At 35.1% G+C, this 14,361-nt stretch overlaps 2 protein-coding genes across 5 annotated transcripts in view; one reads left to right on the top strand and one right to left on the bottom strand.

The window, feature by feature from the left end:
- Positions 1-10,913, top strand: part of G3BP2 (G3BP stress granule assembly factor 2) — a 34,044-nt gene extending 23,131 nt beyond the window's left edge. The window contains exons 8-12 of one of the 2 annotated variants that reach the window (XM_077882509.1): positions 940-1,038; positions 5,485-5,587; positions 6,793-6,921; positions 7,460-7,578; positions 7,988-10,913. In XM_077882509.1, coding sequence (XP_077738635.1) covers positions 940-1,038; positions 5,485-5,587; positions 6,793-6,921; positions 7,460-7,578; positions 7,988-8,260 — 723 coding nt within the window. In that variant the 3' untranslated portion in view covers positions 8,261-10,913. The remainder of the gene's footprint in view (positions 1-939; positions 1,039-5,484; positions 5,588-6,792; positions 6,922-7,459; positions 7,579-7,987) is intronic. The other variant, XM_077882510.1, reaches the window with a different exon arrangement.
- LOC144304071 (uncharacterized) overlaps positions 1-14,361 on the bottom strand; it is a 55,287-nt gene that overhangs the window by 31,668 nt on the left and 9,258 nt on the right. The window lies entirely within an intron of this gene.

Here is a 14,361-nt window from a genome sequence, read left to right as displayed (position 1 = left end):
TTTCACATTTGGTGCCATTGATGAAGCATGACCTTTGTTCTCTTATGTTAAATGGTTTAATATAGTAAACTGTGCTTTTTAATGTTTATGGGAGCTGTGGGGTTTTTGTAATCCTGAGGGAATTTCTTTGTATTCATGCCCCGCAACCCCCCAAAATACCCCTGAGAGTGAAACTTATGATTGATCCTTGTCTGTATGCAGTGTTTATTTAGTCTCTTACATGAAATTATTTGAGTCCATGTATAAAGCTGAGAGTTGCTCTTCCATTCTGTATAAGTCCTCTATGCACGGATGCAACTGGAGTCATGAAGTTGCCCAACTTAAACAAGTTGGGCTATTAAAAGAAGAGATACATGTTATTTCTGGTTAAAATGGGAGCAATTTCCTTACTACACCTATTAAACTGTCTTGGAAAGATACGTGACACCCATAGTGTATCATTTAAGCCTACCTAAAACATCTTTTATCTTTCTGTAAAGTAGGTTAAAATATATATGGGTAGTGAGAGGAGATTCCTTGTTTAATTTGTGAATGTCTGTTAAAGTTCCAGTGAGTACTCTTCTTTCCTATCCTTCCCCTCAACACCATCACACACCTTACTTTCCCCCAAAAGGGGAAAGAAATTGGTTCTATTAGGTTCTTATTTTTCTAGCATGTGTAGTTAGTGGTTTTGTTTGCCATTGATCATCTCCTTAGAGCATATAGGAACTTGCTTGTGGATTTATTTAGTAGTTCAGACAAAACAAATAATCTTGCAAAATGAGATTTTGAAAGCTGGCACATAGACTGGCATGTGTGTGTGTGCCTTTCCTTTGAGGAGTCCTCCAATATAGAACAATAGTTTAGAAATGAAAAGAAAATATATATTTGGAAGTTTCCCTATAGGAATGTTGGTGGTTTTCCATGATTAGTAGTCTAGGTTTGTTGCATTTCCTGCAGGCTTTCTCCTGGGCTTCAGTGACCAGTAAAAACCTGCCTCCTAGTGGTACTGTTTCTTCCTCTGGAATTCCACCCCATGTTAAAGCACCAGTCTCACAGGTAACCAATCTGTGAACACATTGGATTGTATCCTTGTTACATTGCCAATTGCTTATCTTTTTTTATACTTCTTTAAATGAGTCAATCAAATTATGGATTAAATATACAAAAAAATTGTATTAAATGTCAGTGCACCCACTTTAAATGCCAAATCTCTATCATCATTTGGGGTTTGGGTGTGAAATACACATTAAGTTGGTTTTACTGATAGAGTCATTTAAAAGGCTTCTTAAAATAACAAAAAAAATATGTTCCTTTTAAAGTTCTAAAATTCATAGCAAAAATATTCTAGGGAAGAAATTTGGAAAGGCACAAAGTAGTATGGCAATCACTGTTTTAAAAAAATAGAGAACTTTAAAAAACTGCCTAAGCTCTCAGTCTGTAAGTGGTTCACTCTGTTTAATTGAAGCCTGTACCAACTTATGACTGTAGTGTTCACTTAACTGATCATTCCAGTATTCTGCTTTTCATCTGTTTGTCATCTTACCCATTTCAGAGCTTCCAAAAACATTGAAAATAAGACACTGGCTACCTGATGTGTTTACTAGGTGTAGTTTAGAATTAACTAAATTCTAATTAAATTTATAGTACAGTTAAAAGGTATTCAGTTTTTTTTTTCCTACATTTTGAGTCAAACTTTATTCTACTAGAAAATTTATATTTAAAATGCTTATACGCAAAAAAAAAGAAAATAAAATGCTTATACGCATACAATTATTTGTGTATGCCTCTTACATGCTCTTAACAGTGAAACATTGAGGTTTCAAAAAAGTAATCACTAGACAGTTTTTATGGCGTTGGTACTCATAGCTACATAATAGAATATGTGGCCTCAAGATAACCTGTTTTTTTTTCAGTTAACATATTCAGGAAATGTTGAATAATGTCAAATCACAAACCAGAATTCTGTCTTAGTGAAGAAAATTAATTTGTCAAGTATTGGTTGTGCTTGTCAGCCCATCTGAAAACCTCATGAGTGACTTCTGAATTTTCTTTTGAAACGCTTGATTTCTTATGAGATTTGCATTTGGAATCCTTTGGATTATTCATCTTTTGATTGTTGGCTACATTTATTTTAAACTTACTGCTAGTTAAAATAGCTAATGCTTATTATGCCTTTAGTATGTGCCAGGCATTATACAAAGCACTTTATATTCATTCTCATCTCATCCTCACAGTCACCCTGTGAGAGTGGTTACTGTTCCTGCTTCACAGATGAGTAAATTGAGGCCTCAACCTAAGGTCAGACAGCTGTGTATAAATAGCATAGGACTGGGCTTTGAATTTATGCAGTTAGACACCAGAGTCCCTTTGTGACTCATGTAAATCTAGAGGTTTCTTTAGTCCTTTGGAGGGGAATCTATCTCCATTTACATCAGAGAAGAAAAGTACTGTATTTAAGACATCTAAATTATATTAGAGCCTATCTTTTTGCCCAGGGGAAACATTTTTTTAAATTTTGAAGGAACTTATTTTTTTAATTGTAGGAGACTAGATTGTATTTTCCAACCCATCCCCTTATTAAAGACAGACATATAAACGTGTACAGTTGAAACTATAAAAGAACTTTCTTGGGCTCCTCGCTGGCTCAGTTGGTAAAGCATCCAATTCTTGATCTTGGGGTTGTGAGTTCAAGCCCCATGTTGGGTGTAGAGATCACCTAAATAAATAAAATTTTAAAAACTTTCTGATCCTTTTAGGCTATATTTTGAATGGATTCATGATTATTCCACTTGATTTAATAAATGCCTCATTTTTATTATTTTGGTGGGCTATACCATTTCATTAACACTTTTGGCATAGTTTAATAAAAGGAGAATTAAACTTAATTTTAAGATATTTCATAGGAATTAATTTAGAAGTAGGTAAGTTAATTTCTTGGTTGAAAAAGTTTTGTCTGGAAATTGACTAATATATGTAGTTCATGTTCAGTTGAAGGATTTATTGGTTGTGGTTTTATCTGCTGTTATTGGTTTGATTTGATGGTTCCATTTTTATTTTATATTCTGTTTGACTTTCTTTTGTGGAATTTGTCACCTGAACACTTTCTGGTTGCATGGAATTAATTTTTAAGGCCCTAAAGTGTATGTGGTATGTTAGCCATTTTATCTTGTTGGAATATATAGTTTTAATCATGAAATTGAGTCTGAAGAATTGCAAATACACAGCTGGCTGGGTTGACCAATTAATCAGTTATTGAATATTGTTAGGTCTTTGGTCTCTCTCTCTCTCTCTCTTTTTTTTTTGTATCGGCATCATCCAGTATCTTCTGAAAGGTTGCTAAATCTCACTATGAATTATTTAAAAGACATTGGAAATTATTTAAGTTCATTTTTAATTTTAAATGCTTAAAGGATAATGAACTTTTCTATATTGCTACTTGGAGTTATTTTTGTTTTGGTAATCAGTTTTGAAAAAAAGTTTAAATTAGGTCAGTGAGGATACCTCTTAAGTTATTTGATAATATTTGGATTCAATGAGCCTGAGGTTTTTCTGAAATTTTTAGATTAAAAGGTACATTTGCTATTTTTATTAATTTCTTAAACACTAACTTCATCAAGTTTTGTTAGGGTGCATCTATTCTTTAATTCTGTTTTATGTTCATACTGAAGTAAGTTGGTGCTTTTAGGCCCCCTTACTGAAGTTTGTAAATAACTGCCTTTTTCAGGCATCACATTTCAGGTCAAATTATCATATAGCGTTCAAATACAGATAGCAGTGGTCTCGGGGTTATAACATAGGATCCCTTGTCAGGCATAGAACATTTGCCTACGTATTAAAGAACTAAAAATGTAATTTAATTTTAAATGAACCGGGATGCCTAGGTTGGACATCTGCCTTTGGCCCAGAGCATGATTCTGGGATCCGGGATAGAGTCCCACATCAGGCACCTTGTAGGGAGCCTGCTTCTCCCTTGGCTTGTGTCTCTGCCTCTCTCTGTGTGTCTCTCATGAATAAATAAATAAAATCTTTTAAAAAAGAAAAAATAACTTTAAATGAACCAAAAGTTAACAAACATCTGTGCCTAACATCACTGTGCTTGGTTTGGTGGTGGTGTAGAAATGAATAAGATATAGTCTTTATAAGGACTAAATATATAATTGAGAAAACTGGTGAGAGTTAAAAAAATAATTTTTTAACTAGCTAAGTTCTATTTTTTTTTTTAACTAGCTAAGTTCTAGAACATGGAGAGCAACTTGATGTTGAGGGAAATGGGAAATCTTTGTGAAAAAAACAACTTGGAAAGAGGTAGACATCTGGTAAAAACTGCTAGGTTAGGAATTAATATGCCTTCTGATTACAGTGGGTGAGATCATTTACAGCAAATTGTCATTTTTGAAAGAAACATAACTCTTTATATCAAAATTTGTCCTTCTAAGTAATGGTATTCCAGATATATAAATGATGGAAGAGTTTGAGACACTGGCTGGACTGATGTCCTCAGAGATAATCAGTCATAAAAACAGGGCTGAAATCACTAGTGTTCTGACTGAGGACATTTTCTTCATATCCTGCTGAGTGTTTTCAGCATTTTTTGAAAGTGCATGTATTTTTATCTCTTCCTTGGACCATAAATATTTGGGCAATAGATAGCCAAAGAGTATGGGAATATTGAAAATGTTACTGTATTAATAAGGAAAAGGTAATAGCAGATGCAGATTTTGTCTTAAAATAGTCAATTATATGTGTGTAATTCAGCCTGAGCAGAAAGTTTTGGAAGTCATCTTAAAATGTCCTATTACTCCCTGCCTGCTGCCGGCCCAAGGTGCAGTTAAAGTTGTTGGAATCAGTCCTTAAATAATTGCCTACTTTTCCCATGAGGAAGAACAATAGGGAGCTAAAGGACTCCTTGATTCTGAGGTGTTTTATACATGTTTCTGTCTTAATTATTTAATTTTAATTTAAAGGTATTTTTTAGTTGCTAGAGTAAGCTAAATTGTACATTTTGAACTATCCACTGATTTTTAAGATTTATGGTACGGGGTTTAGAAGTTATTGGCTGTAAGCACTTCTATTTGAAGGGCAGATAGATAATTAGGAAGTATATGTTGTAATTTTGTCTAAAATAAAGATGGCTGTTTATTTTGCATATGTATTTACATGGAGTGGCTCATCTTGCATTTTTGTGATTTTTTTTTTTGTAGCTGTATCTTTAACGCTGTCTCAATGTGGATGTAAATTTATTGAAAAAATGTGGTTGTAAAAAGCAGCTTATTTTGAGTTATATATCCTTGAATGAGAAAACAAACCTACCCTACAGTCCTAGATTGGTACAGAATATCTTTATAAAAATTTATTCTTCATATACATAGGACACTATGTTAAAATTACTCTAAACTTAAAAATATCATTATGTCTGCTGGTGACTCGCTGGTGGTTGCTTTAGTTGTTTTGTCTCCTGTGGAATGAGTTTCTTTATAATGTGTTTTTTCCCTTGTATTTTAGCCAAGAGTTGAAGCTAAACCAGAAGTTCAGTCTCAGCCACCTCGTGTGCGTGAACAACGACCTAGAGAACGACCTGGTTTCCCTCCTAGAGGACCAAGACCAGGTGAGTCAGCCCCCTCTGTGACCTTTCCCATTTAGTACTTGGAAAGTTGGAAAATACTGAACTTAAAATACTATAATGTGTTTTATATACAGTTCCTTTGAGTACCAAATTTTTTAAAAGATTTAAGTAGCTTGCTAAAGTACAGTCTGGGGCAGAAAACTAACTTTTAGGGGAGGATTAGTTGATGTGCGATGGAGACCTATATTTTGAAGGTGTAAAAATTTTGAGACAGATTTTATTTGGTTATTGTCACTGGTTTTAAGAATTCAAAACCGAGCTGCCAATAACCTACTCTCTTACTTAGCACTCTTATCTCTTCACAGATAAACAATAAGCACACCCTGATTCTTCTTATTTTGATTGTCTTAGGTATTAAGTAAGTTGCCATGATTTTTGACTTGTTTCCATTGTTAGCTAATATATGTAGCACCTCTATTTGAATTCTATAAGTATGTTTAGATTGCTTTTGGGAGGAGGTGGGAGATATAGTACCCATCAATAGCCTATGTAATTTTTCCCACAAAGTAAAATAAAGTGATGTGTTCCTAAACCAGAAGTCATGGGAACTGGGATTTGTCCTAGCTTTGCCACTCCTTGAGTTTATGATCTTGAGTGAGACCCTTAATTATGAGCTTCTCTTATGCCATTTAGTTATACCCAAATTTTTCTTGTGTGATGCCTTTCTTACATGCCTCACTGTGTTCTTTGTGTTATTGGGAGGATCAAATAAAATTTATATAAATTTGAGCACATTAATATGTATACAGGATATCTAAATGAGATGTTATTACTATTAAATTTACTGATTTGGCTATAATTTCATACAACCAACGATTAATTTGCAAACTTCAAAATACTAAACAAATATTTAGGACAGATCTTACTATCTGAAATTTGTTTGGTTCCTGGGTGATGGCAAGAGTTTGGTTAAGGAGGAATATTTGTACTAATGTTGGACTTTCATATAATCAGATCAGTAGATCTTAGAAGAAGGCATTTAGCAATCTAGTCAATACCCTTACTTTACACTTAGTGTCATGTTGTTTTCTAACTAACCTACTAATTAATAGGCACTTCCACCTCTGTTCAAGGAGCTCACTATCTTATTAAACTAAAACAGGAATATCTATTGTTCATTCATTGCTTTGAGCTTAGTTGTTTTGACATTATAAACTTTAATTAATCTGTCCTATTCCTTTTCTCAGGCAGAGGAGATCTTGAACAGAATGAATCTGACAACCGTAGGATAATTCGCTATCCAGACAGTCATCAACTTTTTGTTGGTAACTTGCCACATGATATTGATGAAAATGAACTGAAAGAGTTCTTCATGAGTGAGTAGTTTATTTTGCTTTATTAGAAAATTAAGTGGGGAGAATAAAGCTTTTTTCATAATGTAATTAGAACTTTAAAAAAATTTATATCTCTATAAACTGTGTGTATCTCCATGTACCAATCACTTTAATTGATCAGAAAGAGGTAGAAGATTATATTAGATGTTTCCCCATGACTACTTAGTGTTGACTGACCTAGTTGTAGAGGTTAGAAGAATGAGCTGATTCAGTCTTATGTTTGGGAGTAGGATTCTTTTGGCAAATATAAGTCAGAAATAGAAGATATCATTTTTGTAAAACCATGCAGGAAACTTTCCTTTTGAGAGGACTAATTGAGGGTAACAAAACAAGGGTCAGGCTAGTCATTGGCATCTTTATGCAAATGACTTGTATGAGTGAACGTACCTTAGTTGTCACTGGATGTAGCAGTTTGCAACTTTTGTTTTGAAGTAGTTCGAGTAGATTAAAGTTATTTCACCCCAATAATTAAAGCTACAAAGTATTCTATTAAAATAACCGTTGGTGTATATTTTCACAGGTTTTGGAAACGTTGTGGAACTTCGCATCAATACCAAGGGTGTTGGGGGAAAACTTCCAAACTTTGGTTTTGTGGTTTTTGATGACTCTGAACCAGTTCAGAGAATCTTAATTGCAAAAGTAAGTGATTGAAAGGGCATACATAACTTAAGACTTTTTTATTCCTATTGTATGTAATGCTAATTTGATGCATTTTAAAGCGATAGATTTTTCCTTAATAGTAAAGCTAAAACTAGTGCTTTAGAAAATATGCAGAAAATAAAGATTTGTTAGTCATTCTAAAGTGTGAGGTGTGGTGTTTTTTTGTTTTGTTTTTAAGTTGTACCACACAATTACTTAATAACAGTCCAATTTGTGGTATGGATTATTTTAAATTACACTGTTTGCTCTGGTGAAGAAGGTTGGACTAGATTGCCTATTAAATTTCCTAGAAGTTTTTTGTCAGGATTTTCTTACTTTGGTAGATAAGGGAATACATGACAGTTGCTGTCTAACCTACCTACGTAAATCTTTTTCTCTCCTTTTAAAGCCAATTATGTTTCGAGGGGAAGTACGCTTAAATGTGGAAGAGAAAAAAACAAGAGCTGCAAGAGAGCGAGAAACCAGAGGTGGTGGTGATGATCGCAGGGATATTAGGCGCAATGATCGAGGTCCTGGTGGTCCACGTGGCATAGTAGGTGGTGGAATGATGCGCGACCGGGATGGAAGAGGACCTCCTCCGAGAGGTGGCATGGCACAGAAACTTGGCTCTGGTAGAGGAACCGGGCAAATGGAAGGCCGCTTCACAGGACAGCGTCGTTGAAGCTCCACTGTTTACAGAGTCTTGGCAGTGGTACATTATTCATCGTGTTTGCATTCTTGTTAATTTTTTTTTTTTTTTTTTTTTGGCTTTGGAATGTGACACAGCCTTTTTGATCATTTCTTTGATGTGAAAAGCATCTTTTGGTTATGAGTTAAATTGAGGTGGACATTATTTCCCCAATTTCACAACAGGATTCACATTGTTAATTTATAAATCTAGACTTGGAGAATTAAGGACTGAGAAATGACCATATCTTAAACTGTCTACAACAAAATGAACTTAAAAGGACATGCCCAACTGAAATCAGGTCCTTTGAGTCAAAAAAAAAAAAAATCCTCTGCTGCACATTTTGTTTAAGTGTTATTGTTTCTACCTGTTAATGTTGGAAACACAAATAGTGCAATTTGTGCAATTGGAGAATCTTGCATTTTTTCTTGGCTCTCTCCCAAAATACAACCCAACAGAAACTTGTTATGCACTCATCAAAATGCACTAATGGGTACTCCTGAACTCATTAACATTGACATCTGCAACAGGAGGCAACAGGGGGAAAAAATCTTTCATCTTTTTTTCCAGTAGAGAATAGTTTGTGAAATGATGAGGGCATTTTATCTGCTTGCAGTGACCAGCGTGTGTACACATAAACCTTAACAAGACTACAAGTATATTCCAGAAGGGAATCATTTAGTCATGAACTCTAAATAACAGAAATCAGAACTTCAAATGCTATGGTCTTGAGTATTAGACCAGATTTAGTAGCTCCATATCTAAGATTTTTCTACCTGCCCCTCTTCAGTACAGGGATGGCTGGCTGCTCAACACACTCCTCCCTTTTTCCTTTCTTTAAGCTATGTACAGTGAAAATTGTCTTTACTGTATTTTTGTTCTCTGGTAATGTAATAAGCATGATGGTGCCTTCTATTAATACATCATTCCAGTCTTGCTGGTAATTTTGTACAGTTTAGTGTATGAATTGCTGTGCTGCAAAGTCAAACAGCTGCAAAATGTTGAAAAATCATTGAAGTGTATAAAAAATTGCAGTATCTTTAAAATCAGTAAAATTGACTAGCATATTATTTACCTTGTTCTTCAGTTAACAGCTTTGTGTTCTCTGTGGGAGGGAGTCTTGTGTGTTTGGGAGGGAGAGGGAAGGAGGAAGTCAGTTATTTGAGTAAGTCTCTTACTGACTTTTAGCATGAATGTGAACGTTGAAGTGTATCACTTGAGAGGTGCTCGGAAAAGCCAATCAACTCGATGTACATTTTTTATGACATTTTGAAAGCAGTCAGATTCCATAAATGGCAAGTAAACGAAGTGAGGATACTGCAATTTTCAGAGAAAAGAACAGCATCTCCTAAGTGTTTGCATTTTCTATTTGGGGGGCAGGGAACTGTCATTCATTTTGCACAATTCTTGAACTGATGTCAGCACCCGAGTGGCTCTGAATTTAAGTCTGGGACGACATCTTTTATTTTTACATGGATCTCTAAATTCTGTGAGCAAAGTTTGTAGCTGCTGGATTATTGTCTGTCTTTATTGCAAGTTCCAGTAAACCGCAAGTATGGCGAAGGATATCCAATTTTATGCTTGGAGCATTCGGGTACATAACAGTTTCTGATGTTTCAGGCTAGGAGTGAGGTAAATTAAGTGTGACCACTTAAAGCTGCTTGTTAGCATGGAAGACTTCTCCATTCTTAGTAAAAACAAATTTAAAAATGCACTTGACATAGTAGCAAACTGGTTCTGAATTATAAAACTGTTTGCTATTTAGTAAACTAGCAAATGATGCACATATTTTGTTTTTCATGTACTGGGCAATATAATGAAATTAAATCTGTCCTCCTTTTCTCCCTTGAATGAGGTCTTCCATGTTTGGGGAAAAGTCTTGCACTATTGCATATATTTTGGGAACACAGATTTCTCATAGTTTCCATTTTGGGGGGCTTAAAGATTTTTTTTTTCCTGTTGGAACACTTTTACACTTTCTAATGTATAGTACTTGAAGTTCTTACCAGAAAATTACTTTTGAGTTTTGAAGCCTTTTTTCAAACTACTTTTAAATAAGTGGTTTATTGTCAGTGTTTTGTTTTGTTTTATAGTATATTTTTCCTCTACTCTTTTCTTTCCTTCCCGTTTTAAATATATATATAATTTCCAATCTAGGATATTGCCCTGCCACCCATGAAAACTGTGTTCTGGCACCAAAAGTAATGAGAAATGTTAAGTGTAATAGAAAATTAAAGAGCCATTCAGCTTCAGTCTCTACATACCATGAATAAAACATTAAAACATCACATGGAGAAGTTTACATGGTGATTGTTCACCTGCAGTACTGTGGACTTTTAACATTTTGTCCCCTTTTCAGTGAACCAGAGTAAAACTATTCATTGACCATTACTGTTATTTGCTTTTTTTTTTTCTTTGTGATGGTAATATTCTATCCTTATGACACTATTGCAACCAAATTGGCTTTACCATCTTGGCTTTAGTAGGTATAGAAGACAATGGATTACCATCTTTATTGCTGTAATGTGTTAAGCATTATATGCTAGTAGAATCTAGTTTAATTGTTTCGGGTGGAAAAGTATTCTTTGAGTTTCCATTTTGAATGTGTTTGGACTTAACAAACAATAAACTACTGATGTCTGCAGCATTTATCTATGTCCCTAATTTAATCTATAGGTTTGTGTTCCAAAGTATTTTTTCCCAATTGCATTTCATACAACCTAAGTAAAAATAAGGAATTGTTCTAAAACCAATGGCTGCTTGTTTGTGAAATTTGATTTCTAAAAAAGTAAAAACAAATATTTAAGTATGACTGAACATGATTAGAGATGTATCCCAGTTCACTTAGGTAACTGGTATACACGTTAAAGAATAGCAGAAGAGAATAAGTATAAAGAAGGTGAGAATGATCAAAATCAGACCACTTATTAAACGTTTAGAGAAAAACCAAAACTTAAGTTTTCTAAAGGATTGGTACCTCTTATCTCAGAAGGACATCTGAAGTTATAGGCATGACTCAATTCAGAAATTGGAACAAATTTGTCAAGCTCTAAAAGAATATTAAATGGAAAATACATACTTGCAAATGTGACTAAGTATTTCAAATGAAAAATTAGGTCCTAATGCATATATGATATTAGAACTTGAGACTTGTTAAAAGGGATGGTTATGAATGATTTTTTCCTGCTGATGTATTTGTAACACTGTTCATGAGGATTCCTTGAATCAGTCTTCACAAGTTTGTATTGGAGAGAACCCCAAATAATCATTATTTCCATACTGTCAAGGAAGTAAGACTTAAGGTTTTTATAAGTGTATAGTAAATTCACTTTCAATTTTTTTTTTTTTAAGATTTTATTCATTTATTCATGAGAAACACAGAGGCAGACACAGGCAGAGGGAGAAGCAGGCCCCATTCAGGGAGCCCGACCTGGGACTCGGTCCCAGGTCCACAGGATCAGACCCTGGGCAGAAGGCGGCGCTAAACTGCTGAGCCACCCGGGCTGCCCTCACTTTCAATTTTTTTTTTCTTAAAGATTTTATTTATTCATGAGAGACACACAGAATGGCAGAAACACAGACAGAGGGAGAAGCAGGCTCCATGCAGGGAGCCCGACGTGGGACTCGATCCCTGGTCTCCAGGATCAAGACCTGGACTGAATGTGGCGCTAAACTGCTGAGCCACCCGGGCTGCCCCTCACTTTCAATTTTAATTGTAATAATTTACCTAACTTTATGACGAGGGGAAAAACATTTTTTAGGAGGGATAAAGTGTATATGCTACACTAAATTTGCTGCTTCAGATTTGGTTTTCAATAATCATTTGGTCCAGGAGACTTATGTGAAATGAAATATTTGAAAACTTTAGTCACACAAGATGCTTCATTTCTGTTAGGTGATTTCTGTGGCAAGTGAAAGAATTTAATGGATAAATGTTCATATTTTTCCTTTAAGTTAGGATAACTTGCTCATCATAATTTATATTTTAACTGTGGAAGACTAAAGACCCTATTTTTCCCCCCTTTTTATTCTGTGTTCCATAAGACTCTAATTATTTAGTAGTAGACTATTTTGGTTAGTTTGATGCCAGAGTTCTAAATTATTTAAAGTTACGGGATAAATGAACAGTATTACATCATGAAAGAAATCTCTCTTTTGTGATCTCAGTAGGTTCAGATAAAGAGTAATTATTTAAAATCATTTAATGTCATTAAGCTAGATAATTCCTAAGTAATGAAGTTTCTGGAGGGTTTTTTTGACAAATAGAGACTGCAGTCTTCAAATCTGTTTGTATGCACATCTTATGTTTGACATGCTTCAGAATAGGAAAGTGTTTTTAGCATTACCAAATACTGAGCAAAATGCTATAAATGCAGATTCAGAATTAAACATTCACAGATTACTATGCTTCTATTGCCACATTGACCTCTTCATCCTTGATCTGAGATTTTTTTCCCTAAGAATTTGATAAAGCTGGCTGAGTGTTCAAATGCTTTCTTTCACTTTTGTGACTTAATATTCTTTTAACTGCTCTTGTTTTCTGTACTGGATCTTACCACCTCACAACTCTGCACATGCCAACCACCCCTGTGCCCAGTCCCTTCTGTCCTCCGTCTCTTTCCTGACAAACTTTCTCTAAGTGGTTTCATTTAAGCTGGGAACAACTTTACTTCCATATAGTAAAATGGTCAAGAAGGAGGGCTTTGGCTTCAATGGCACCTCTATCATTCAGAGGTTGTTCTTGTTTGGTGCCTCTGTTTCCTCATTTTGTAAGGTGGGTGATTGAGAGGATGCTCAGTGTCTTAATCTATGAAGCACCTAAAACAGTGTAGTGGGTCCTCTGCAAGTGTTATCCTGTTAGTATTTTTTACTACATTGCATTTCTGCTGTCGTCCTATCCTGTCTTCCAAGTATTTTTAAAGATTATTTGAGAAGGGAGAGACCAGGAGCAGAGGGAGAAAGAAAGAAGATTTCCCTGCTGAGCTCAGAGCTCCATCCTAGGACCCTGAGATCATAACCGGAGCCAAAATCAAAAAGTCGATGCTTAATCGACTGAGCCACTTAATGCCTCCCAAACACATTTTTAAAATCTGTTTTGCCACAGACCTCTTTGAAATCCTAGGAAATTCAGAGTTCAGAAGTCCAAAATGACGTGTTTTCTGTGATTCCTGGCTCTCTAATACTGAATGAACATCCCATTTTTCTGACCTATTTAATCTAGAATTATTTGAAGTCTCCTCGGTTCTCAGAATTTTGTCTCCCTATCCATTTCTCAGGCTGTAAGAAGTACACAGGTGCATATTTAAAAAGGTGGCTAGGGGGCAGACCATAAAGGGCCTTGTTGGCCTTAAGGAGTTTGGTCTTCATCCCAAGAGCAATGGGAAGTTGAAGATTTTCAGTGAGGGCAGGTAATCCTATTTTGAAGTGTCTCTAGCCACATAGTAAACAAACTGAAAGAGTTCTGTGACAAACTGAGTAAATCAGGTAAAATGGATACTGCCAGTATTTCAGTCAAGAGCTATGATACTAGAGTGGTGGTATTAGCTCCTACTGGAGTGTTAGAATCTAAAGAATTTGAAAGACTTGGGTAAAATGTCCAGGGCTTGGTGGGGAAGGGATGGTATCAGAAGAACTCCAAGTTTCTTATTGTATAATTGGAGAAATAAAATGGTATGTGCAACACAAAGGGAAAACAGGCTTTCTGGGTGAGGAGGCAGGAGTGCTACTGAAACCTTGGATTTTGATGTGAAACTGGACCTGAAAAGATCAGCCTGTCTAGAACTGTGTAAAATTTTGGCTTGTGGCTTTTTATTTCATTTCAGTTTCTGAAATGGTCAATTTTATATATATTTACAGCAATTAAACATGCTGTGCACATTATAGATAATACAGATAATCCAAAAGAAAGAATTCCCAGTCTTAATATGTAGATAGCCCTGTAGATACTTTGGCATGAGTATGAGTATGTATTTTCCTCTGTACTATTATACTATTTTTTTTATTACACTATTTTTTTTCTAAGACTTCATTTATTTGACAGCGAGCACAAGCAGGGGGAATGGCAGGGAAGGGGAGAAGCAGGCTCCTCACTGAGC

This window comes from Canis aureus, chromosome 33 (genome assembly GCF_053574225.1).
Source record: "Canis aureus isolate CA01 chromosome 33, VMU_Caureus_v.1.0, whole genome shotgun sequence".
Taxonomy (NCBI): Eukaryota; Metazoa; Chordata; class Mammalia; order Carnivora; family Canidae; genus Canis; species Canis aureus.
This window is presented reverse-complemented; position numbering and strand designations above follow the sequence as displayed.